This window comes from Dendrobates tinctorius, unplaced genomic scaffold (assembly GCF_039654945.1).
Source record: "Dendrobates tinctorius isolate UK_male_01 unplaced genomic scaffold, ASM3965494v1 ptg000011l, whole genome shotgun sequence".
NCBI classification, from domain to species: domain Eukaryota; kingdom Metazoa; phylum Chordata; class Amphibia; order Anura; family Dendrobatidae; genus Dendrobates; species Dendrobates tinctorius.
The window spans coordinates 105,181,953-105,209,415 of record NW_027361679.1 but is presented as its reverse complement, the minus strand read 5'-3'; the positions used below and the strand labels follow the sequence as shown (position 1 = coordinate 105,209,415).

The following is a 27,463-nucleotide window of genomic DNA, read 5'->3' as shown; positions in this document are numbered from 1 at the left end:
CCTTAGGAACATACTTACTGTATTTGTTGTTCCCAGTGTCCTCACATCTTCTTTAGCCGCTGCCAGCTAGACGCCTGCCACTTCATACCTCTATCATCGTATACCCAGGTATTATATGATTGTTTTGGGCCCATTTTACTCATCTCACTATCTTCACACTATTTTCCTTACGTTAAGATTTGCCATCATGATTTTTGTCTCTTATTTTGACTTGTCTCTTTCAATAGTAATCAATGCCTTCTCATGACAGCTGACTCAGTAACTATGGGTTTTCCATTACAGCTCCTTTCAGGTATCGGCCCTGGCACTCACTCCATCTGATTATTACCTCACATATGGTGTTTGTACACTATTTAGTTCCAGCCGACTGTGAACCTCACCGCATCCTTTAACCCCTTAACGACCAAGCCATTTTGTAGGTTAAAGACCAGGCCCTAATTTTGAAATCGGACCACTGTCACTTTATATGGTTATAACTCTGGAACGCTTCAACGGATCTTGCTGATTCTGACATTGTTTTTTCGTGACATATTGTACTTCATGTTAGTGGTAAAATTTCTTCGATATGACTTGCATTTATTTATGAAAAAAATGGAAATATGGCGAAAATTTTTAAAATTTTTCAATTTTCAAAATTTTAATTTTTATGCCTTTAAATCAGAGACATATGTCACAAAAAATAGTTAATAAATAACATTTCCCACATGTCTACTTTACATCAGCACAATTTTGGAACCAAAATTTTTTTTTTCTTAGGAAATAAGGGTTGGAAGTTGACCAGCAATTTCTCATTTTTCCAACAAAATTTACAAAACCATTTTTTTAGGGACCACCTCACATTTGAAGTGAGTTTGGGGGGTCAATATAACAAAAAATACCCAAAAGTGACACCATTCTAAAAACTGCACCCCTCAAGGTGTTCAAAACCACATTCAAGAAGTTTGTTAACCGTTTAGGTACTTCACAAGAATTGAAGCAATGTGGAAGGAAAAAATGAACATTTAACTTTTTCCCAAAAATTTTTATTTGGACACAATTTTTTTTATTTTGTCAAGGGTATCAGGAGAAAATGAATTACAATATTTGTTGTGCAATTTCTCCTGAGTACACCGATACCCCATGTGTGGAGGAAGACCAATCTTTAGGCGCATGGCAGTGCTTAGAAGTGAAGAAGCATCATTTGAGATTTTGAATGTCAAATTGGCTGGAAACAAGAGCGGACACTATGTCGCATTTGGAGAGCCCCTGATGTACCTAAACAGTGGCCCCATTTTGGAAACCAGACCCCCCAAGGAACTTATCTAAATGTGTGTTGAGCACTTTGAACCCCCAAGGGCTTCACAGAAGGTTATAACGTAGAGCCGTAAAAATAAAAAATCATATTTTTTCCACAAAATGATCTTTTCACCCCCAATTTTTATTTTCTCAAGGGAAATAGGACCGCAAAAGTTATTGTGCAATTTTTCCTGAGTATGCTGATACCCCATATGTGGGGGTAAATTACTATTTGGGTGCATGGCAGAGCTCGGATGGAATTGAGATCAGAAGCCATGTCGCATTTGGAGAGTCCCTGATGTGCCTAAACAGTGGAAACCCTCCACAAGTGACCCCATTTTGGAAACTAGACCCCCCAAGGAGCTTATCTAGATGTGTGTTGAGCACTTTGAACCCCCAAGTGCTTCACAGAAGTTTATAACATAGAGCCGTGAAAATAAAAAAATATTTTTTTCCACAAAAATGATCTTTTTGCCCCCAAATTTTTATTTTCCCAAGGGTAACAGGAGAAATAGGACCCCAAACAGTTGTGTTGCAATTTGCTCTGAGTACGCTGATGCCCCATATGTGGGGTGGATCCACTGATTGGGCGCATGGCTGAGCTCAGAAGGGAAGGCGCACCGTTTTGGAATGCAGACTTTGATGGAATGTTCTACGGGGGTCATGTTGCGTTTGCAGAACCCCTGATGTGCTAAAACAGTAGAAACCCCCCACAAGTGACCCCATTTTGGAAACTAGACCCCTATGGAGCTTATCTAGATGTGTGGTGAGCACTTTGAGGCCCCAAGTGCTTCACAGGAGTTTATAACGCAGAGCTGTGAAAATTAAAAATTCATATTTTTTGCCTCAAAAATGATCCTTAATTAGCTATAATTTTTCCATATTTTGGCCGACAGAGTCATGTGCAGGCTTGATTTTTGCGGGAAGAGCTGACGTTTTCATTGGTACCAATTTCGGGCACATAACGATTTTTGATCGCTTTCTATTCTGATTTTTCTGTTCATTTTTTGAATGAACAAAAACCAGCAATTTAGGAATGCTTTTTTTTTCCCCCTCCGTTATTCTTCGGGTCACTACGATTACAGTGATACCTCATTTATATCTTTTATGTTTTGGTGTTTTTTACATAATAAAAACTTTTATAGAAAAAATATTTTTGCATCACTTTATTCTACGAGCTATAACTTTTTTATTTTTCCGCTGATGATGCTGTATCGCAGCTCGTTTTTTGCGGGACAAGATGATGTTTTCAGCGGTACCATGTTTATTTATACCCGTTTTTTTGATCGTGTGCTATTGCACTTTTTCCAAGCGGTATGATGATACCGCTTGGAAAAAGTATAATTTGCTACTTTTTTGTGTTTTTTTTTTACGGTGTTCACTGCAGGGGTTAACTAGGGTGACATTTTTATAGATGGGATTTTTACGGACGAGGCGAAACCAAACATGGTTATGTTTTTGTTTAATTTATTTTATTTTTTTTTTACATAAAAATGTGTAATGTTTAGGGGATTTTTTAGGGAATTTTTAATTATTTTTTAATAATTTTTTTACATATTTTTTTAAAAAATGTTTTTTTTTTACCTTGTCCCTTTATGGGATGTTCACTTTCGCTTTGACTTTAGGTATAATACATTGCAATGCTCCAGCATTGTAATGCATTATACCAATACTGAAAGCTGGTGACACCTTGCTGTGAGCATGGTCTCACCAGCTTTCAGTAGGTAACGGACCCAGAGCTTGTCATGACACCTCCGGGTCATCATGGCACAGGTCGGGCCCCGCGATTACATCACGGGGACGCTGACCTGAGGCAGAGGGAGCCCACTACCCTCTGCCTCCGCCTCTGAACGCTGCGATCACGCTCGATCGCAGCAGTGAGGGGGTTAACAGCCAGAGGCGGTGGGGGCTCAGCTCCTAGCTGTCAGTGCAGGATGCTCAGCCACTGCAGCGCTGAGCTCCTACACTGATATAGGGCAGGAGAGGCTCAAATTTCAGCCTCTCCTGCTCATCGCTGCTGTGTTTGGTCTGTCAGATTGACAGACCAATCACAGCGCTGTCGGTGCAGGGACCAAGTGCAAGGGTCCCTGCCCCCCTTGCTGTGCCTCTCAGCTGTCATAGACAGCTGTTGGCACTGAAGTGAAACTGCGTTCATTCTAGTTAAATCAACCATGAAATTCTTTTTCTGATGAAGGTCGATTGTATGACCGAAAATGTTTAAAAAGAAGTGTGTTTAACTGGATGCTTTTTTACAATAAAGGTACTGTTAAATCGCTTTTCATTTTTGAGTGCCAAGTTCTTAACTATTACTAACTTGCACACCCTCGCAGAAATTTTAAACACCTCAAACTACACTCACCGTCTGAATCCCTTCTCCCTCTTGCAGACATAAGTTCCCTATATAATGCGGATGCCGTTGCCCCTCTATATAACACCACAATAGCTGCAGCTCTGGAATTGATTGCCCCTCTCACACATACCGAAGCTCGCAAAATCAAAAGACAGTCCTGGCACACCATCCTGACCAAAGAACTGAGACAGGCTTCCAGGGTTGCTGAGCAGAGATGGAAAAGATCCCACTCCAACGAGGACTTCATTGCATTCAAACAGTCCTTCCCTACTTTCAAGGACACACTCGCTGCAGCAAAATAAACCTACTTCTCATCTCTCATATCTTTCCTGTCTCACAACCCTAAACAGCTATTCAACACCTTCAATTCTCTCCTCCGTCCCGCAGCACCTCCTCCCTCTCCACTCATTTCTGCTCAAGACTTTGCCTCATTTTTCAAGGAGAAGATTGATAACATCAGAGACAGTTTTGGTCGACAACCCCCAGAGCCCTTCCTTCTAACTGCCTAGCCCTCCTCCTCCAAAACCAACTTCTCCACCATTACAGAAGATTGACTACTCTCAAGATCACATCTCACCACCTGTGCACTTGACCCGATCCCATCCCACTTCATCCCAAACCTCAACACAGTCTTCATCCCAACACTAACATATCTCATCAACCTATCACTAACAATTGGTGTTTTCCCCTCAAGCTTTAAACATGCCTCAATCACACCTATCCTCAAAAGCCCATCCTCTGTATCTAGCTATTGTCCTATATCACTTCTCCAATATGCCTCAAAAGCACTGGAACAACACGTCCATCTTGAACTGTCCGCCCACCTCTCTTGCTCCCTCTTCGACCACTTAGAATCTGACTTCCGGCTGCAACACTCCACTGAAACTGCCCTAACTAAAGTCACCCTTTACCTATTAACCGCCAAGGCCAAGCAACACTACTCTGTCCTCCTCCTTCTGGACCTGTCCTCTGCCTTTGACACAGTGGACCATTCCCTATTATTACAGACCCTCTCATCTCTTGGCATCACAGACTTGGCCCTATCTTGGATCTCGTCATACCTAACAGACTGGACATTCAGCATCTCCCACTTGCACACCATCTCCTCACCTCGCCCCCTATCTGTCTGAGTCCAGCAAGGTTCAGTTATAGGGCCCCTGCTCTTCTCCATTTACACCTTCGACCTGGGACAGCTCATAGAATCTCACGGCTTGCAGTATCACCTCTATGCTGATGACACACGGATCTACGTCTCTGGACCAGATATCACCTCCCTTCTAACCAGAATCCCACAATGTCTGTCTGCTATTTCATCTTTCTTCTCTGCTAGATTTCCAAAACTTAATATGGACAAAACAGAATTTATTATCTTTCCCCCATCTTACTCGACTTCCCCCCAGCGGACCTATCCATGAGAGTAAATGGCTGCCCACTCTCCCCAGTCCCACAAGCTCACTGCCTCAGGGTAATCCTTGACACTGATCTCTCCTTCAAACCACATATCCATGCCCTTTCCACTTCCTGCTGACATCAACTCACAAATATTTCACGGATCAGTACATTCCTCAACCAAGAATCTGCAAAAGCCCTAGTCCATATCCTCATCATCTCCCGCCTTGACTACTGCAACCTCCTGCTCTGTGGCCTCCCCTCTAACACTCTCTCACCCCTCCAATCTATTCTAAACTCTGCTAACCGACTAATCCACCTGTCCCCCCACTATTCCCTGGCTTCTCCCCTCTGTCAATCCCTGCACTGGCTCCCCATTACTCAAACACTGCAGTTCAAAACCCTAACCATGGCATACAAAGCCATCCACAACCTTTGTCCACCATGCATCTGTGACCTCGTCTCCCGGTACTTACCTGCACGCAACCTCCGATCCTCACAAGATCTCCTTCTCTACTCTCCTCTTATCTCCTTTTCCTACAATTGCATACAAGATTTCTGCCGTGCATCACCCCTACTCTGGAACTCTTACCACAACATATCAGACTCTCTCCTACCATGGAAACCTTCATAAAGAACCTAAAGACCTACCTCTTCCGACAAGCCTACAACCTGCAATAACCACCGATTGAACAAGCCACTGCACGACCAGCTCTACCCTCACCTACTGTATCCTCACCCATCCCATATAGAATGTGAGTCCTCACGGGCAGGGTTCTCTCTCCTCCTGTACCAGTTGCGACTTATATTAAGATTTCTGTACTTGTTTTTATTATATATATCCCTCCTCACATGTTAAGCATCATGGAATAAATGGCGCTATAATAATAATTAATAATAATAATATGATATATGATGGGCTGGCCCCATGTATTGCTCCATATATAATAGGACCTATATATTGCTCCATACATAATGGACCCCATGTAATGCTCCATACAGTATATGATGGGCCCCATATAATTCTCCAGTATATGATGGGTCCCATATATTTCTCCATATATAATGGTACCCATATAATGCTCCAATATATGCTGGGCCGCATATAATGCTCTAGTATATACTGGGCCCCATATAATGCTCCAGTATATGCTGGGCCCCATATAATATTCCAGTATTTAATGGGCTCCATATAATGCTCCAGTCATATATGATGGGCCCCATATATCGCTCCATATATAATAGGACTCATATATTGCTCCATACAGAATGGGCCCCATATAATGCTCCATACAATATATGATTGGCCCCATATATTACTCCATATATAATGGGCCCCATTTAATGCTCCAGTATATGCTGGGCTCCATACAATGCTCCAGTACACGCTGGGCCCCATATAATGTTCTAGTATATAATTGGCTCAATATAATGCTCCAGTATATAATGGGCCCCTTATCATGTTCCAGTATATTATGGGCCCCAAATATTGCTCCAGTATATAAATGGCCCCACATAATACTCCAGTATATGCTGGGCCCGATATAATGCTCCAGTATATATTGGGCCGCATATATTGCTCCAGTATATGCTGGGCACCATATAATGCTCCAGTATATGCTGTGCCCCATATAATGTTCCAATATATATTGGGCCCCATATAATGCTCCAGTATATGCTGGGTCCCACATAATGTTCCAAAATATATTGGGCCCCATATAATGTTCCAGTATATGCTGGGCCCCATATAATGTTCCAATATATAGCTCTGCCAAAAATTAAGAGACCACTTTCAAATGTTCAGTTTGTCTGATTTTTCTCTTTATAGGTATATTTTTGAGTAAAATGTAAATTGTTCTTTTAGTCTATAAACTTCTGACAACATACCTCCGAATTTCCAAGCAATGAATTTTGTATTTTTTTCTGACAAAAAAATTATCAAAATTAAAAAACAGTGCTTTCAGAACTCAAATAAAGCAAAGAAAACAAGTTCATAGTTATTTAGAAACAACAATACTAATGTTTTAACTCAGGAGGAGTTCAGAAATCAATATTTGGTGAAATAACCATGATTTTTAATCACAGCTTTCATGCGTTTTGGCATGCATTCCACAAGTCTTTCATACTGCTTCTGGTGCAAAAATTTAAGCAGTTTTACTTTGTTTGATGGCTTGAGACTATCCAACATCCTCTTGATTACATTCCAGAGGTTTGCAATGGCGTTCAGGTCTGGAGAATGGACTGCCCATTACCAGGTTTTGATGTGGTGGTCTCTTAAATTTTGCCAGAGCTGTATATTGAGGCCCATATCTTGCTCCAGTATATGCTTGGCCCCATATAATGCTCCAGTATAAGCTGGGCCCCATAGAATGTTCCAATATATATCGGGCCCCATATAATGCTCCAGTATACGATGGCCACCATATATCATGCTCCAGTGTATAATGCACCCCATATATGATGCTCCTGTATATGATGGGCCCCATATAATGCTCCAAACATTAAAAAAAACCTGAAATACTCACCTCTCCTCCCTGGCTGCTGCTCTGCTCCAGACTCCTCAGCATCATCATCTTCTGGCTCTCTGCACTGTGACTTGCTCAGAGCAGAGGGCTCACACTAGTCACATTAGCGTCTCCCCTGACCTGAAGCATCATAGAGTCAGGAGATGCGGAAGGTGCCACAGTGGAGGAACAGGGAGAAGTGTTATGATTGGGTCACCGAGGAGGAAAACAAAACCAAGCTAAGTCACAGAAAACCAGAGAGGTTGGTAACTACGCAGATTGCAGACCCCTGATCCTAACCACACAACTAAGAGCAGCCGTGAAGCGTACCTACGATGATTCTAGATGCCTCGTCACAGCCGGAGGACTAAATAAGCCTAAAGCAAGAAAAGGGGAAATCTAACCTGCCCCAGAGCAGACCCCAAAGGAATAGACAGCCCCCACACATGTATTGACGGTGAAACAAGATGAAAGCACAAACACAGGTAGGAAAATAGGCTGAGCAAACGATGGGACCCACACTAAATAGAAAGGACAGGAAAGGAAAGATACTGTCTGCAATCACGCCAAAAAACCCTGCAAAAAATGTCCAACACTTCTGATAGCAAAAAAAACCCTGAAGTCATTAGACTTCACCCACTATATCAGCACTCTGGCATATTCTGAGAACAGAGCAAAAAGAGGCCAATCTAATAAGGGACAAAAAGCAAACTGGCACATACAGTAACATAAGAGTGGAAATTCAGCACAGCCCCAGCCGGGGCTGGCTGACCACACAAAAACTAAATAGACAAAACCAAATCAATTGTGACCATTAGCAGAAAAAACTTAGCTTGAGAAGACAGGAACTGAGCTGGAAACCAAGACCTCAGGAGGCAGGAAAAAATCACCAGCATGGGAATAGGGAGTCGGCTGTCTTAAATCCAGCCTGAGACTCCAGATGTCCAATCGTTGTCCTCATTATCTGGTGGCAGGCCTCTGTTAATTAGATCAGATTCATTACCTCCTGCCACCACCAGAGGGAGCCCGGAAAGAGAACTCACGACTCCTCTGTCAGCACAAACAGTTCCCTCACCAGAAACCAGAGGCAGACCAGAAAATGAGTTCACAGCAGAGAAGTAAGTACTGCAAGTAACGGGACCCCGGCACTTGACTGGGTGCATTGGGTGCTGATGCCGGCCCTGCAAGCCACTACCATTTACATCTCTATTATTCTCTTTTTTTAACAATTCAGCTCTTTTATTTTTCAGGTATAATACAATCTCATCACTCCAAACATGATGTAGCAGTGTAACGTCTATGCAACTAATTGTAATATTTTTCCTATTTGTTTGTAAGTTTAATTGATGGAGGAAGCTTTGTGACCAGAAATCTTGCCTGATTGTTAGGGACTCAGGAGTACACGAAATGATAATGCATTTTTTTTTTTTTGAGACCGTAAAAGTTTTAGGCAGGTGTTGCAAAAATACTGCAAATTAAGACTACTTTCAAACATGTTTTAATAGTGTTAATAGTCTATTTTAAGCAATTAACAAAATGCAAAGTGACATCTAAATAAAATCAATACTGGGCATATACACTTCTCAATATTGAAATTGCAACACCAAGATGGAAAAGTTGTGGAATTATGAAAATCACATGTCAACGATATGCAAATTTTTAAAAATGGAAACAAAATTTTAAAAACATCTCAATTTATTCAGTATCAAATATAACCGTCTTAATCAGAAATCTACGCACTTACACGCCTAGGCTGCTATCAATAAGGTTATTAATGGTTGTCGAGGAATGTTCAGTGCATTTGGGAAGGCAAATCATCATGCTAGATGCTCACTTTACCATTGCCAACAAATAAAAGGGATGGACTGAAGGTAAAGTAATTTTCATTCTAAATCAATTATTAAGTGCCATAATCTAAACTGTTTTCTAATATACTTGCCTTAATAATTCCCTAACTAGACTATATAACTGGTTTTATATATTTTTCCCCTTCTTTCTTTCTAATAATGCTTTGTTTGAGAATTCCAGTGTGGTGTCAAAATAGCCAGCATGCAGACTAGCGCCTACCCCTCAAGTGACGTCACTGGTCTCTGCACAACGGGTATTCTGATAGCGCTCTGTTTCCAGCTTGCTACTACTGATCTGAGCCGACAACAGAGGGCACTGTCATTGTGCGCATGGCACAGTGCACAGCACGTAATATCAATATCAGTAACGGCTATCCATACTGTGATTTTCATAATTCCACAACCTTTCCTTCTTGGTATTGTAAGTTCAATGTTGAGGAATGTGGATATACAGTATATTTTGTAGCTATAAGAGCTACTACTTACCTTTGAGTTTGCCTGAATATACAAATGAGATATCCATGGGTACAAATGTATCATCAGATAGGACTTTAAAATCATCCGTGAATACACTTTTATCTCTCCTTAATGACAATTCATATTTCCTGCATAAGGAGACAAACTTATTATTGTTAACTATAAGACAAAACATAATTAGAATTATTGACTTAATTGTCAAAGAGATGTTTCAAAATTACAGCTTACCACATATTAGCAGGATAGGTGGTGTCCAATCACTATCCTTTGGGTTATGTGTTCGTCATTTAAATGGTGTGGCTATCAAGCATGTGTTCTGCTGGTCCTGATCTGTTTTATCCAATAATCATTCAAATATTCAAGTTTATACAGCTTGGAGTTAGAAAATATGCATAAAAATTATAAAATGGTCAGCTAACCTAATTGAACGCACAGTGTAGTAAACTGGTTCCCAAAAAAAGTGTTCAAAAAGAAAGATGCACATCAACTGCCGAAGATTTGTGAAGAATCAAATGTGAAGCGACCAGGAACCCATTATCCTCCAGTACTGTCATATCCCAGAACTGTAATTGCCTTGGCCAGAAGTACAAGGTGCTCAGAGACATGGCCGAGGTGAGGCAGGCTGAAACCTAACTATCACTGAACAAGGCACAGAAATTGAAACTGAGATTTTTTAAAAGCTTTATGGACTGAGGATGTGAGAGTAACTCTTGAAAATGCTGTATTGTATGCATCAAAGTACTGCTTGGCAAGCCAATAAAGGCCATAAAGATGAAATTATAATGATATGGCCCCCTCCTCACCTGACCTAAACCTTATTGAGAAATAATGGGCCCTTATTCAATGGGAGATGTACAGTGAAGGAAACAAAGTACACCTCTCTGAACCGCGCCTGAGAGGCTGAGGTTAGTGCTCCCAAAAAATTGATTGTCAACAGATTAAGAAACTGACAAAACCTACAAAAAATTGAACATAAACCGTGCTGTAACTAAACAAGTAAAAAAGCAAAAGTGTATTTAAATAACATAGGGTTCTTAGTAACACTGTTTTTGATTTAAAAAAAAGTATAAAAGCCATCCCACCGTCGGCAAGGTGACCTCATTCAGGATGGTACTATACTATCTAATATTAAAAACTTTACCATATGTCCAGGTCTGGCATTAGTGACTGACTGGCGTATGGAGCCCCTATAAGCAGAGGGGGCCTGCATCGGGCCCCAGCGGCGGGCAGGCTGGGCGGGAGGGGGGGGGCAGAGACGCACCATGTCAGCGCCGACTCCCCCCGCTGCCGCATTGAACTATACCGGCGTCTATGACACCGGTACAGTTCACAGCAATGATAGAGGAGAGAGCGTCAGCTGACGCTCCCTCTCCCATCATTCCCCGCCCTGCCTCTGACACCCAGCAGGTGCACGATTACATCATCACGCTCTCACTGTGTGCCAGGCAGTGCAGGAGACAGGAGCCGGGAGCAGTGTGGGCACGAGGAGAAGATGAGGAGAGTGGGTTCTTTTTAATGCAATAGTGAGTACAGCCAGGATGGCGGGGCCATTCTCGGGAGCTGGGGGGGCTGTGTACCATGGTGCTGTATACCATGGGGGGGTGCTGTGCTGTATGCCATGGGGGTGCTGTGCTGTATACCATGGGGGGCTGTATACCATGGGAGGGGGTTGCTGTGCTGTATACCATGCGGTGCTGTATACCATGGGGGGTGCTGTGCTGTATACCATGCAGTGCTGTATACAATAGGGGGTGCTGTGCTGTATACTATGCAGTGCTGTATACTATGGGGAGTGCTGTACTGTATACCATGGGGGGCTCTATACCATGCTGTGCTTTATACCATGGGGGTGCTGTGCTGTATACCATAGGGGCTGCTGTGCTGTATACCATGGGGCTGTATACCTTGGGGGATGCTGTGCTGTATACCAGGCAGTGCTGTATACCATGGGAGGGTGCTGTATACCATATGGTGCTTTATACCATGGGGGGTGCTGTGCTGTATACCATGGGGGGCTATATACAATATACAATGGGAGGGGGTGCAATGCTGTTTATCATGTGGTGCTGTATACCATGGGGGGTGCTGTGCTGTATACCATGCAGTGCTGTATGCCATGGGGGGGTGCTGTGCTGTATACCGTGGGGGGCTGTATACCATGCAGGGCTGTGCTCTATACCATGAGGGGCTGTGCTCTATACCATGCGGTGCTGTGCTGTATACCATGTGATGCTATATACCATGAGGGGTGCTGTGTTGTATACCCTGGGGGTGCTGTGCTGTATACCATGTGATGATGTGCTATATACCATGTGGTGCTGTGCTATATACTATGCAGCTGTGTTATATACCATGGGAGTACATTATATTCTATGGGGGAGGCTGTGTTATATAATATGGGGGGCGACATTATATTCTATGGTGTAGCAAGTCAGACACCTACCCTCTGCTCCTTTCATTCTCTATGTGTGGGTGTAGTTATGGGAGCAGTGGGGTAGTGGAAGATTCAAGGGATGGAGCCTGGGCTGGTCTCGAGGGGGCCCTGGGGAGGGGGGCATTTGAAAGTTCGCACCAGGGCCCATAAGTTTGTAGTTAAGCCACTGGGCTGCATTATACTGTGAGTGGGGGGCTTCATTATTCTGTGAGTACTGTGAGAGTTGGGGCACTGCATTATACTGTGAGTAGGGGCTGCATTATACCTTGTGTGTGGGGGCTGCATTATACTGTGAGTGGGGGGCTGCAATATACTGTAAGTGGGGGGCTGTATTATACTATGTACTAGCTGAAGAGCCAGGCGCTGCCTGGGCATAGTAACTAACTGTGGTTAGTTATAACAAATTATAATTATCCTCCATCCCATAGTCCCGTGCCCATATACCCATCAAACATCCTACATCCCATAGTCCCATGCCCATATACTCATCATACATATTCTCCATCCCATAGTCCCATGCACATATACCCATCATACATATTTGCCATCCCATAGTCGAGTGCCCATATATCCATCACACATCCTTCATCTCATAGTCCCGTGCTCATATACCCATCATACATATCCTCCATCCCATAGTCCCGTGCCCATATACCCATCATACATATCCGCCATCCCATAGTCCTGTGCCCATATACCCGTCATACATATCCTCCATCCCATAGTCCAGTGCTCATATACCCATCACACATCCTCCATCCCAGACGCTCTGAAGTGGCGTCTGCACAATCCACACTTATTCCTGAGTTACTGGGGCTAAGTCACGTCAGTTGACCCCCTGATGTGTGTCCGGCAAGGTCTCCTGCTCTGTCCACATTCCCACTACTAGTAATGGGAATGTGGACAGAGCAGGAGACATTGCCGGACACACATCAGGGGATCAACTGACGTGACTGAGCCCCAGGAACACAGGAACAAGTGTGGATTGTGCAGAAGCCACTTCAGAGCAGCAACTGGCTGGGTTGGAGGCCAGGGGAAATACTAGAGACAGTGGAGCCAGAGGCCTAAGTGGAGCACGGTTAAAAATCAGTAGTAGTTCGATTGTGGAGGGAGCAGGAGACTTTGCCATCCACACAGCAGGGGAGCAGATGGCGTTACTGAACCCCACTAACACAGGAGCTAGTGTTTTTCTCTGTCCAGACGGCACTTCTGAGCGACAACTGGCTGTGTTGAAGCCCAGGGATTACAGTTCAAGTGGTAGAAACATGAACACAACAGGAGACCTGGATACTGTTGCCAACCAATTATTTATTCTGGTAGAGGACTGGCAAATTCTGGCGAGATCCAGGCCTTGTTCATTTTCAGAAAAGTAAGCCGGTCAATGATATCGGAGGATAGTCACGTGCGACGGTCTGTTACTACACCACCTGCGGCACTAAAGACGCGTTCCGATAATACACTGGCAGCAGGGCAAGCCAGCACCTCCAATGCATACTGGCTAAGCTCTGGCCATGTATCCAGCTTTGAGACCCAAAACTTGAAGGGGGAAGAGCCATCTGGGAGTACACTGACAGGGCAAGACATGTAGTCTGTCACCATCTGACGGAAACGTTGCCTCCTGCTGACTGGAGCAGTCTGTGATGGTGTAGACATTTGTGGCGGACACACAAAACTTTGCCACATTTGGGCCATAGTGGTCTTGCCTTGTGCTGAGGCACTGCCTCTGCTCCCTCTTTGTGCCGAGCTTCCTCCACTGCCTCGACGCACAGAGCTGCTTTGTAAAGCACTAGCAGCACTGCTGTCGGTTGGAATGGAGAACATGATGGACTGCACCAGTGTGTCTTGGTACTCCCGCAGTTTACGCTCCCGGTTCAACGGTGGTATGAGGCTTTGTAAGTTGTCCCAGTAGCGAGGATCTAGGAGGGTGTACACCCAATAATCAGTCGTGTTGAGAATGTGGGCAATGCGGCGGTCATTTCTCAGGCACTGCAGCATGAAATCAACCATGTGCTGCAGACTCCCAACTGCCAAAGAAACGCTGTCCCCTGCTTGAGGCGTCATCTCTGCCTGCTCTGCATCACCCCACCCTCGCTGTACATACTGACTAGAGCATTGTGTACCTCCCTCCTCTGGAGAGATGTCTTCCTCCTCCATTGACTCCTCCTCATCCTCCTCACAAAGTGTCCCCTGCCTAGGCCTTTGTGAGGAACCACGTAGCGCAGACTGTCCAGAAACAGATGGCATTTGTGACTCCTCATCCTCCACCTCTTCCAAAACCTCCTCCCTTAGATCTTGAAGTGTTTTTTGAAGCAGGCAGATAAGGGGGACAGTCATGCTGACTAGTGCATCTTCTGCACTCGCCATCTGCGTGGAATCATCGAAGGCACGCAAAACGAGGCACATGTCCTTCATAGAGGCTCACTCAGTGGTGCTGAAGTGTGACCGGCGCACAGTGCGACTTGTTTGCGACTGATGCAGCTGGTACTCCATGACTGCTGCCTGCTGCTCACACAACCGCTCCAACATATGTAACGTTGAATTCCACCTGGTGGGTAGGTCACATATGATGCGATGTTCCGGAAGGCGTAATCGGCGCTGCAGAGCAGCAAGGCATCATCTTGCCGTGCTGGAACGCCGCAAGTGAGCGCACTCTATGCGGACCTTGTGCAGCAGTGCATCAAGATCCGGATAGTCCCTCAGAAAGCTCTGCACGACCAAGTTCAGCACATGTGCCAGACATGGGATGTGAGTGAGGTTGCCTAGGCCAAGAGCTGCCACCAGATTTCGGTCATTGTCACACACTACCAAGCCCGGCTGGAGATTCGCTGGCACAAACCACACGTCGCTCTCCTGCTTGATGGCATTCCAGAGCTTCTGCGCTGTGTGGGTTCGATTCCCCAAAGAAATTAATTTCAGTACGGCCTGTTGCCGTTTGGCCACGGCTGTGCTCATATCGGTCGTAACAGGCTCCTGCAGCGCTGTTTCTGAGGAACTTGAGTAGGAGGAGGAGTCAATGTGTACAGACTGGATTCCTGCAATCCGTGGAGTTGGCAGAACACGTACAGCGCCACTCTCCAGATCTGTACCCAGCTCCACAACATTGACCCAATGGGCAGTGAGGGAAAGGTATCGTCCCTGTCCATGGTTACTGGTCCACGCATCGGTGGTAAGGTGGACCTTGCTACTGGCGGCGTTTAGTAGCGCATGTTTTATTTTTCCCTCCATATGTTTTTGCAGGGCAGGGACACCTTGCCTGCTGAAATAAAAGCGGCTGGGCACGGTGTATTGTGGGACTGCCAATGCCATGAAGTTCCGGAAGGTGTCAGTCTCCACCAGCCTGAATGAGAGCATTTCAAGGGCCAGTAGTTTGGCAATGCCAGCATTCAGAGCCTGTGCTCGGGGATGGTTTGCTGAGTATGGCCGCCTTTTATGCCAGGCCTGTGCTACCGATGACTGTAGAGTGGCCTGGGAGTGTGAGGATGACTGGGAACGTGGTGCTGTGGGTGGAATGTCACTGGGTCTCCGGACAACAGTGCCAGAAGTTCTTCCTTGGCGATCCTGTGAGGAAGCCAAACCAGCTGTGTGCGAGCTGGAGGAAGAGGCCCCAACACGAGCTGAAGAGGTGGTAGGTGGTGCTGTATGTTGGTGTCATGGTTTGAACAGGGTTCTTGCCCTGCACTCACAGGGTTAAGTGTTCGTGGCCTCTTTCTGGATCTGGGAGGGGTATTTATACTCACTCTTTACCAGGGTTCTCTGTCAGCTATACTGTTGTTCTGGTGTGTCTGACCCCTGGTGTGCGTGTATTCTGCGTTGCTTGTTTGATTCCCGTGTATGACCCGGCCAGTTCCCTCACTCTGTACTCTGTCTCTCGCTTTGGTACTACTGTCTTCTCTGGTTCTGACCTCCTGGCTTGGCTATCGTTACTCCGTTACAGTTTGTCCCTATTGTACCATCTATTGCCCGTTCTGGTTTTCTGACCTATTGCTACGTCCTGACTATCCTTTCTGTCTAAACCCCGTGGTACTGTATTGCTATCTGGTGCTTTGACCCTGGCTTCGTCTGGTTTCTGTCTCTGTCTATGCCCCTTGGTAACATTGCCCCATAGTTACCTTTCTAGGAGTTTCCCTGCAGCTCCTAGATCTGTGGAGCTTAGGCCACGCCCCCAGCAGTCATGTGCTTCAGGTCCTGATACTCTGAAGCACGCATCGTCACCGCTGCTGCCCTGCTCCACAGGTATCTGTGAGTACTGTCTTTGTACTCAGGACACCCGCACTGGCACAGTGAGCAAGTGCAGTGCGGTGTTCCTGACATTATAGCTGACCATTTCAGTTTTTTTTTCCCCCTCTGAGAAAAAAAAAAAAAAAAAGTGTTTTATCCTCATGGATCCCATACAAGCCTTGGCTGATCAGGTCAAGCACCTGACCCAAATGTTCCACAAACTTAATGTGGAACAGCGCATGATGGCCCAGACCCAGCAACAGTTGGTGGATACGGTACAGGGGGCTGCCTCTACAGGGGATTCTTGTGCTGGGGATAGAGATGTGTCATTGGCATTCCCAGAATCTCCGGTCAAATTGCCAGACCTTTTCTCAGGGGATAAAAAGGAGTTCAGGTCTTTCAGAGAAGGATGCAAGCTTTTTTTTTCTCTGAGGCCCCGCTCTTCCGGGGATGCGTTCCAGAGGGTGGGGGTCGTCATTTCCCTACTTCGGGGGGGGGCTCCACAGGCATGGGCTTTCTCTCTCTCTTCCTCTGCTCCTGAACGCATGTCTGTGAATTTGTTCTTTGAGGCTCTGGGGCACATTTATGATGAGCCTGATAGAGTGCGTCTGGCAGAGGATATGGTGATGAGTGTGACACAGGGAAGGAACTCTGCTGAATGGTTCTGCTCTGAGTTCAGACGCTGGGCAGCGGAGGTCTCCTGGGATGACGCTGCCCTCCGGGGTTTGTTATGTAGAGGCCTGTCCGAACGTTTGAAAGATGCCCTAGCCCTTCATCCTCCACCGGATTCTTTGGAGGACGCTATGATCCAGGCTGTCCGCATGGACCGTAGGCTGTGGGCAAGAGGGGTCATGCTGCAGGAGACCCCTTTATTCTCCAATCTGAGAGACTCTGCATCTAGTCCTGAGCCCATGGAGGTTGGTGCCACGTCATTGGAGGAAAAAGAGAGGAGACACCGAAGAAACAACCAATTGTGCTTTTACTGTGGATCCGCTGGACATTGGAGAAGGAACTGTCCTTCTTGCCCTTCTTCAGTGAAGCCGTCAGGAAAACGACTGAGTCTGGGTAACAATCGAGGAGGTTGCCCAGACTCCCAGGTACCCTTTTACTCGCTTACTAAAATTCTGCTTCCGGTGGAACTAGAACTTACAGGCGGTCCAGTTGGGACTACCGCCTTTGTTGACTGTGGTTCTTCTATTAATCTGATCGATGCCAAAGTTGTGACTTTTCATAAGATAGGGACAGTCAGGTTAAAAGATCCTGTTAAAATCGTGGCAATTGATCCTTCTCCTATCACCCAGGAGGGAATTTGTTTCATGACTGATACCTTTTCTCTGAAAGTGGGTTCCACTCACGTGGAAAAATTAAGATGTTTTGTCATAAATAATCTGCCGGCTGGACTGATACTGGGTATGCCTTGGCTTCAACGTCACAATCCTACTATTGACTGGGTCACAGGGGAGATCATTCAGTGGGGTTGTATGGCTAATGGTCTATGTTGTAACTTGACAACCCATGTCACCCCAGTAAAATCTGTGTCAGTGTCGTCTGTCGATCTGGAAGGTATTCCGGAGTGCCTGAAAGATTTTCAAGACGTATTTTCTGAAAGTGAGGCTGAGGCGCTACCACCACATAGACCCTTTGATTGTGCCATTAATCTAGTCCCTGGAGCCAAGTTACCCAAGGCTCGCCTGTTCAATTTGTCCGGGCCCGAACGTCTAGCCATGAAGGAGTACATTACTGAGAGTCTCCGCAAAGGGCATATTAGGCCTTCTGTTTCACCTGTGGCAGCGGGCTTCTTTTTTGTTAAGAAAAAAGATGGTGGTTTGCGGCCGTGCCTCGACTTTCAGGAATTAAACAAAATTACTGTGAAAAATACATACCCTCTCCCCCTAATTCCTGATCTATGTAACCAACTCACCGGGGCCAAGTGGTTCTCTAAACTGGATTTACGTGGGGCATATAACCTTATAAGAATCCATGAAGGTGACGAATGGAAAACAGCATTCCTGACGACTGAAGGGCTGTTCGAAAACTTGGTTATGCCCTTTGGTCTCACCAACGCTCCTGCTGTTTTTCAGAATTTTATTAATGTAATTTTCTCTGATTTAATCGGTCGTTTTGTGGTTATCTATTTGGATGACATTCTGGTGTACTCGGTGGACAGTCAATCTCACTTGCACCATTTGCGGATGGTTCTCATGAGACTGAGGGAGAATCATTTGTATGCCAAGCTGGAAAAATGCTCATTTTTCATGCAAGAAGTATCCTTTCTGGGGTTGATTGTGTCAGGAGAGGGGTTCCGCATGGATCCTAAGAAAGTCCAGGCTGTTACGGAGTGGGTGCAACCTCATGACTTGAAAGGGTTGCAACGATTTTTGGGCTTTGCCAACTTTTATAGGAAATTTATTAAGGGCTTTTCGCAGGTGGTAAAGCCTCTAACGGACCTCACTCTCAAGGGAGCTGATGTAAAAAATTGGTCTGTAGCTGCAAAAAACTCTTTCATGACATTAAAAAAAGTGCTTTTCTTCAGCCCCTGTATTGGTACAACCCGACCCGTCAAGACCTTTTGTCGTGGAGGTTGACGCCTCGGAAGTGGGGGTGGGGGCAGTTTTGTCTCAGGGCCCTCCTACCCTTACTAACCTGAGGCCTTGCGCCTTCTTCTCTAAAAAATTTTCCTCTGCTGAGAGAAATTACGATGTCGGCAATAGAGAGTTGTTGGCGGTAAAGTTGGCTTTTGAAGAATGGAGGCATTTCCTGGAGGGGTCTGTTCATCCCATTACAGTCATCACTGATCACAAAAATTTGGCCTATATCGAGTCTGCCAAGAGATTGACCCCCAGACAGGCTCGGTGGGCACTTTTTTTTTCTCGTTTTCAGTTTACCATCACATTCCGCTCGGGATCTAAAAACATCAAGGCTGATGCCTTATCCCGAAGCTTTGATTCGGTGTCCCCTCCAGAACCTCCCTCCTCCATTCTTCAGCCAGGAGTAGTGGTGGCCGAAATCTCATCTGAGTTACAGAGAGGGATTTTGGAGGCCCAGGCTCGGGCTCCTGGTGGTAAACCCCCGGGTAAATTGTTTGTACCGGAACGTTTCCGTCTCGGACTTATGCAGGAATTTCATGATTCTGTGTTGAGTGCTCATCCTGGGATTGCAGCTACCCGGGGGGCAATTGCGAGGGATTTCTGGTGGCCCTCTATGGTAACAGATATTAAAAAGTTTGTGACTGCATATGGGGTGTGCGCTCGTTCTAAAAGTTCTCAGGTCCGGCCGGCCGGGGAATTGGTGCCTTTGCCAATTCCGGATAGACCATGGACACATTTGTCCATGGATTTTATCACAAATCTTCCTCCTTCCAGGGGCAACTCGGTGATATGGGTGGTGGTGGATAGGTTTTCAAAACAAGCTCACTTTGTACCTCTCCCCGCGTTACCATCTGCTGAAACCCTGGCCCGCTTATTTATGCAGCATATAATTAGGTTACATGGAGTGCCTATGAATGTGGTGTCAGACAGAGGGGTACAGTTTGTAGCCAGGTTCTGGAGGGCTTTTTGCAAAAAGCTGGGGATTTCGTTGTCCTTCTCCTCTGCCTACCACCCAGAGTCTAATGGACAGACGGAGCGCACGAACCAATCGTTGGAGCAGATTCTGAGATGCTTGGCCTCTTCCAGGCAGGAGGACTGGTGTGAGGTATTGCCCATGGCAGAGTTTGCATTCAACGGTCGTGTGAGTCAGTCTACTGGGAAGTCTCCTTTTCAGGTCAACTATGGCTTTAACCCACATTTTGGAGAGTTTTCCCGTATGGATTCAGGTTGTCCTGGTGCTGAGGATGTGACACAACATCTTAGAATTCTTTGGAGGGAGGTTCAGAGGAATATTTCCAAGGCCCAGGAAAACAATAAGCGGTTTGCTGACAGGAGGAGGGGGCCAGGTCCAGCATTTGCAGTAGGGGAGGAGGTGTGGCTATCCACCCGCAATATCAAGCTTAAGATACCTTCTATAAAGCTGGGCCCCAAGTTTATTGGCCCATACAAAGTTGTGGAGGTTGTTAACCCAGTAGTCTACCGACTGCAGCTGCCCACCTCCTTTAAAATTTCTAATGTCTTCCACAGGTCCCTGTTAAAGCCTGTGGGGACGGTGAGAGAGGATCCCTCATCAAATGCTCCGCCAGTGCTGGTAGAGGGGCAGCTGGAGTATGAAGTAGGGCGCATTGTTGACTCCCAGTGGGTGCGCCGGAGACTCCAGTATCTGATACACTGGAAGGGGTACTCTCTGGAGGATCGGTCATGGGTTCCGGCCAGTTCGGTGCATGCCGATCGTCTGGTGCGGGCTTTCCACGCCAGATACCCAGACAAGCCTGGGGGTCCAGTGGCCCCCCATTAAGAGGGGGGTACTGTCATGGTTTGAACAGGGTTCTTGCCCTGCACTCACAGGGTTAAGTGTTCGTGGCCTCTTTCTGGATCTGGGAGGGGTATTTATACTCACTCTTTACCAGGGTTCTCTGTCAGCTATACTGTTGTTCTGGTGTGTCTGACCCCTGGTGTGCGTGTATTCTGCGTTGCTTGTTTGATTCCCGTGTATGACCCGGCCTGTTCCCTCACTCTGTACTCTGTCTCTCGCTTTGGTACTACTGTCTTCTCCGGTTCTGACCTCCTGGCTTGGCTATCGTTACTCCGTTACAGATTGTCCCTATTGTACCGTCTATTGCCCGTTCTGGTTTTCTGACCTATTGCTACGTCCTGACTATCCTTTCTGTCTAAACCCCGTGGTACTGTATTGCTATCTGGTGCTTTGACCCTGGCTTCGTCTGGTTTCTGTCTCTGTCTATGCCCCTTGGTAACATTGCCCCGTAGTTACCTTTCTAGGAGTTTCCCTGCAGCTCCTAGATCTGTGGAGCTTAGGCCACGCCCCCAGCAGTCATGTGCTTCAGATCCTGATACTCTGAAGCACGCATCGTCACAGCTGCTGCCCTGCTCCACAGGTATCTGTGAGTACTGTCTTTGTACTCAGGACACCCGCACTGGCACAGTGAGCAAGTGCAGTGCGGTGTTCCTGACTAGAGTTGAGCGAAACGGGTCGAAAAAATTCAAAAGTCGCCGACTTTTGGCAAAGTCGGGTTTCATGAAACGAAACCCGACCCTAGGATGAGGTCGGCCACGAGGTCGGCGACTTACGCGCCAAAGTCGCGTTTCAAAAGTTTGTTTTGCGCTCTTTTTCAGCCAATCAGGATCCACGGACACTATGGGCAACGTGATGACGGGTGACGGGTCACCACCATCTTTCAGAAGGGCATGCAAGTGATTGGCTTGCTTTGGTGGGCGTCACAGGGGGTATAAAAGGGCGTGCACGCCAACCGCCATCTTACTTCTGCCGATCTTAGTATAGGGAGAGGTTGCTGCTGATTCTGTAGGGAGAGCGTTAGGCAGGGAGGAAGACAAAAAAACTGCTTCTGCTGCTAGCGATTTGGCCTGCACAACACACCAGTCACTGTGTGTGCAGTGCAAGGGGAGGCTATATAGTGGTGTATCAGTGGTGTTGGTTGTTGGGCTGCCTTCTAAGGCTTCCTGACATTCCTGCATTGCTGTTTACCCACTGCTCCGCAAACTGCTATTTTAAAAGCAATCCCAATTTTTTTTTTTTTGTCCTGCTGAGAAGACAAAAAAACTGCTTCTGCTGCTAGCAATTTGGCCTGCACAACACACCAGTCACTGTGTGTGCATTGCAAGGGGAGGCTATATAGTGGTGTATCAGTGGTGTTGGTTGTTGGGCTGCCTTCTAAGGCTTCCTGACATTCCTGCATTGCTGTTTACCCACTGCTCCGCAAACTGCTTTTTTAAAAGCAATCCAATCTCCCTTATCCTCTAGTCACTTTTGTCACAGCTGTGCCATCGAGCCTGTCATATAGCGCTCAGATATTCATTGGGCCTCACACAATCCAAAAGTGTCCAGTGTCCAAAAGTGTGTGCAGAGATTCAAAATCTCCCTTATCCTCTAGTCACTTTGGTCACAGCTGTGCCATCGAGCCTGTCACATAGCGCTCAGATATCAGTGGGCCTCACACAATCCAAAAGTGTCCATCCAGTGTCCAAAAGTGTGTGCAGAGATTCAAAATCTCCCTTATCCTCTAGTCACTTTGGTCACAGCTGTGCCATCGAGCCTGTCACATAGCGCTCAGATATCAGTGGGCCTCACACAATCCAAAAGTGTCCAGTGTCCAAAAGTGTGTGCAGAGATTCAAAATCTCCCTTATCCTCTAGTCACTTTGGTCACAGCTGTGCCATCGAGTCTGTCACATAGCGCTCAGATATCAGTGGGCCTCACACAATCCAAAAGTGTCCAGTGTCCAAAAGTGTGTGCAGAGATTCAAAATCTCCCTTATCCTCTAGTCACTTTGGTCACAGCTGTGCCATCGAGCCTGTCACATAGCGCTCAGATATCAGTGGGCCTCACACAATCCAAAAGTGTCCAGTGTCCAAAAGTGTGTGCAGAGATTCAAAATCTCCCTTATCCTCTAGTCACTTTGGTCACAGCTGTGCCATCGAGCCTGTCACATAGCGCTCAGATATCAGTGGGCCTCACACAATCCAAAAGTGTCCAGTGTCCACAAGTGTCTGCAGAAATTCAAAATCTCCCCTGTCCTATAGACACCTTGTACCTTGTTTTACATTACTATATAGTTTGTTGGATTTTGTCTACATTTCTACCAAAAATGAGGAAGGCTGGTGGAAGAGGCCGTGGAATTGGGCGGGGGTTGGCAGCTGGTAATGATGGTGTTGGTGGTGGATCTGATGGTAGTGGCAAGAGCAAAATAGGACCGAATGCAGGAGGTGCTGACCCTGCGTCATCGTCTGGCTACATAAGGCCTCGAACGCTTAGTTTTCTAGGAGTTGGCAAACCGCTTTTAAAGCCAGAGCATCAGGAAAAAGTTTTGTCTTACATTGCTGACTCAGCCTCCAGCTCTATCGCCTCCTCTTCTTCAGTTGTAAAAAGTAAAAGCACTGAGTCATCATTGGAGGCTCATGTTCATGAACCACACCTTTCCTTGTGTCCTTCACCCCAACCAAGATTGAAGGATGACGCAGGCCATACTACTGATTACTCCATGGAGCTGTTTTCACATACCATGCCTGGATTATCAAGTCAAATGGTGAATTACCCAGGCCAAGATGAATCTGACATGGAGTGCACTGATGCACAGCCGCTGATGGATGATTCTGCTGGTACATTCACTCAGAGCACTACATTGTCCTCGCAGTGTACAGAGCCAGATTCTGACCCTGATGAGACTCAGGTGCCCCTTCCCGCACACTATACCACCATACACGGTGACACAGAGGAAGGTGCACATGACATAGAAGAGGAGGTGATGGATGACCCAGTTGTTGACCCAGATTGGCATCCATTGGGGGAAGAGGGTGCTGCTTCCAATAGCTCAGATGAGGAGCATCCACAGCAGACATCGACATCGCAACAGCTGTTATCTGGCAGGCCCGGAGCACTCCAAAGACAGGTTCCAAACATCAAAAGAGTTGCTGGACAGCTTGTCCAGAGGGTCAAAAGATCACAGCGTGCTAGGCCGCAAAATGTCTGCTAAAGTAGGAAGAGTGCAGTGTGGCACTTTTTTGACCAAAATCCTCATGATCAGGCCAAGGTTATCTGTAAGAAGTGCGCAAAGACCTTTAGCCGAGGGAAAAATCTGAAAAATTTGAATACCAGTTGCATGCTTAGACATTTAACCAGCATGCACTTGCAAGCGTGGACACAACACCAAACCTCAAGTGCCACATGTGCAACTGATCACAACGAAGGTAGTCAGCAACGCTACATTGTTTCCCCCACTGTAAGCCCACCGGTTAGCACAGCAGCAAATGTTGAGGTGTCGTTGCAAGACCACAGCAGTCAGGGAATCCCACTGTTATATCAACGAAAGACTGATTCTAGGCCATCAGAAAGAACACCAACTCCATCACCATCATCAACCCTCTCTCAGTCCGCCCTGTCCACCGCTACTTCCACAATATGCAGCTCTCAAGTCCAGATCACCCTCCCAGACACTATGAGTAGGTCAAGAAAGTACTCAGTCTCTCATCCGCGTACACTGGGTTTGAACGCCCACATTGCCAAACTAATCTCGTTTGAGATGATGCCCTTTCGGTTGGTGGAAAGCACAGCTTTCCGCGAACTCATGGCCTATGCAGTACCACGCTATGACCTACCCAGTCGCCACTTCTTCTCTCGCAAAGCCATCCCAGCCCTCCACCATCATGTGAAAGACCGCATTGTCCATGCACTCAAGCAGTCAGTGAGCGGAAAGGTGCACCTCACAACTGATGCATGGTCCAGTCGGCATGGCCAGGGCCGTTACGTGTCCATCACTGCGCACTGGGTTAATGTGGTGGATGCAGGGTCCACAGGGGACAGCGGTGGTGGGACAGTGCTGCCTAGCCCATGGTGTAGGAAACAGTTGGCTGTAGGCGTTCGACCCTCCACCTCCTCCTCCTCCTCCAGAAGCGAAAGCTCGTCCACAGAGCGCAGTCGTACGAGCACTCCATCTGCAGCTGCCACTGTTGCACACGATGTGTCCCCCTATCGAGCAGCTAGTGGAAAGCGTCTGCAGGCTGTGTTGCAGATGATGTGTTTGGGCGACAGACACACCGCCGAGGTGCTGGCCGAGTACTTGAAGCGACAAACTGAGTCATGGCTGGGCAGTGTACATCTTGAGGCAGGCAAGGTAGTTAGTGATAACGGCCGTTATTTTGTGGCAGCCATAGCCCTTTGAAAACTCAGCCACATACCTTGCTTGGCTCACACCTTGAACCTGGTGGTGCAGTGCTTCCTCAAAAATTATCCGGAGTTAACAGCCCTGCTCCAGAAGGTGCGAAGACTGTGCGCGCACATCCGCCGGTCGCCTGTACACTCCGTTCGTATGCAGAAGCTGCAGCGATTGCTCCACCTTCCCAACCACCGCCTCATTATCGACATTGCAACAAGGTGGAACTCCACCCTGCACATGGTGGAGCTGCTGTGCGAGCAGAGGCAGGCCATAATGCATTTGTGGGAGGATACACGGCCAGGCACTTTGAGAGCAGACATGGAGTTGACAGGTGTGCAGTGGTCGAAGCTGAAAGACCTTTGTAAAGTCCTTCAGTGTTTTGAGGAATGCACACGGCTGGTAAGCGCAGACGACGCCATCCTAAGCATGAGCATCCCACTTATGCGTCTGCTCATGCAAACTTTGACGCACCTTAAGGAGCAGGCGTCTGCAGCCAATGTTGATGAGGAGGAAGAGGAGGAGGGAATCCTTGATGACATTCAGCCATTGTCTGCTCAGGGACCTCTCCTGGAAGAGGTGGAGGAAGAAGAGGAGGAGGAGGAGGATGATGATGGGGATGATTACTTAGGGGAGGAGGATGCATCTCGTGGGGCAAGTGAAAATGTTGGCGTGGCAAGGTCTGGTACAGGGTTTGTGCGTGACTGGAGGGATGTGGATTTGCCAGAAAGTGCTCCTCCACCCAGCACTCGCAGTGCATCATTGACACCGGGAACATTGGCCCACATGTCAGATTATGCCTTGCGGATCCTAAAAAGGGACCCCCGCATTGCCAAAATGATGAACGATGATGACTACTGGTTGGCCAGCATCCTGGATCCACGCTATAAAGGCAAATTACAAAACATCATGCCACAGGAGAACCTTGACCTAATATTGGCTAATAAACAAGCAACTCTGGTAAATCGGTTGCTTGAGGCATTCCCAGCACACAGCAGCGGCGATGGTTCTCACACGAGCCGTACGGGCCGGGGGCAGCTTGGCAGAGGTGTTCGTGGTGCACACAGCAGAAGTGGCGTTGGAGACAGGGGTTTCATGACAATGTTGTGGACTGATTTTTCAAATACCGCTCACACAACTGGTAATACTGCATCGATGGAAAGTGACAGGAGACAGCAGTTGTCAACTATGGTTACAAACTACTTTTCCTCCCATATCGATGTTCTCCCACACAGGTCATTCCCCTTTGACTATTGGGCCGCTAAACTGGACACCTGGCCTGAATTGGCCCAATATGCCTTACAGGAGCTCGCTTGCCCAGCTGCAAGTGTGCTATCGGAAAGAGTCTTCAGTGCAGCTGGATCAATCCTGACAGAAAAAAGGACCCGTCTGTCAACCCAAAATGTGGATGATCTAACCTTCATTAAAATGAACCACGCATGGGTTTCCAAGGATTTTGTCCCACCTTCCCCTGATGACACATAGGGTGACAGAAAAATGGCTTGCTTTGGTCCACCTCTTCCTGGTACTTCACCTATTTCGCCTTTTGCATCAGCTGAATGTCCAACATCAACATATGCCACTTTCTAAAACTCCCTAACTGTGCTGCCTCCCCCCCCCATGGCCGGGGTCACCACCTAGCGCATGACACCGTGCGAGTGCCGTTGCCCTGGGCAGGTGGGTAGGCCGACTCTTGGGCGCGGGCACTGGCACAGGGTCCCTCATAGTGCAATCAAGTGTCTCTGACGGTGGTGGTGCACACCCGCCGTCAGACACACCGCTGTACTATGAGGGGCCCAGTGACAGTACCGACGCCCACGAGTGGGCCCCCCTTGCTTGGGCAGGGCCCCAGCATTTGCAATCTTTACCTCTCCCTGCTCCTCCGCTGTGTAATCTGGGCCGTCAAATCCATACTGTGCCTGACACCGTCTGAGCCTGCCTCCTGATGTATAGACATATATTTTGAATGTGTACGCTATCCATACATGTTATCCAGGGAAACGGTACCCTTTCTAACCTTTGTGCAATCACGTGCAATCCATACTGGGCCTAACACCGTCTGAGCCTGCCTCCTGAGACATATATTTTGAATGTGTACGCTATCCATACATGTTATCTGGGGATACGGTACCCTTTCTAACCTTTGTGCAATCACGTGCAATCCATACTGGGCCTAACACCGTCTGAGCCTGCCTC

The 27,463-nt window shown here is 47.0% G+C and overlaps 1 protein-coding gene across 1 annotated transcript in view; it reads right to left on the bottom strand.

Annotated features, from left to right (window-relative positions):
* LOC141049408 (disintegrin and metalloproteinase domain-containing protein 10-like) overlaps window positions 1–27,463 on the bottom strand; it is a 245,653-nt gene that overhangs the window by 200,526 nt on the left and 17,664 nt on the right. The window contains exon 3 of the mRNA XM_073545856.1: window positions 9,852–9,970. Within this exon, the coding sequence (XP_073401957.1) occupies window positions 9,852–9,970 (119 nt within the window). The remainder of the gene's footprint in view (window positions 1–9,851; window positions 9,971–27,463) is intronic.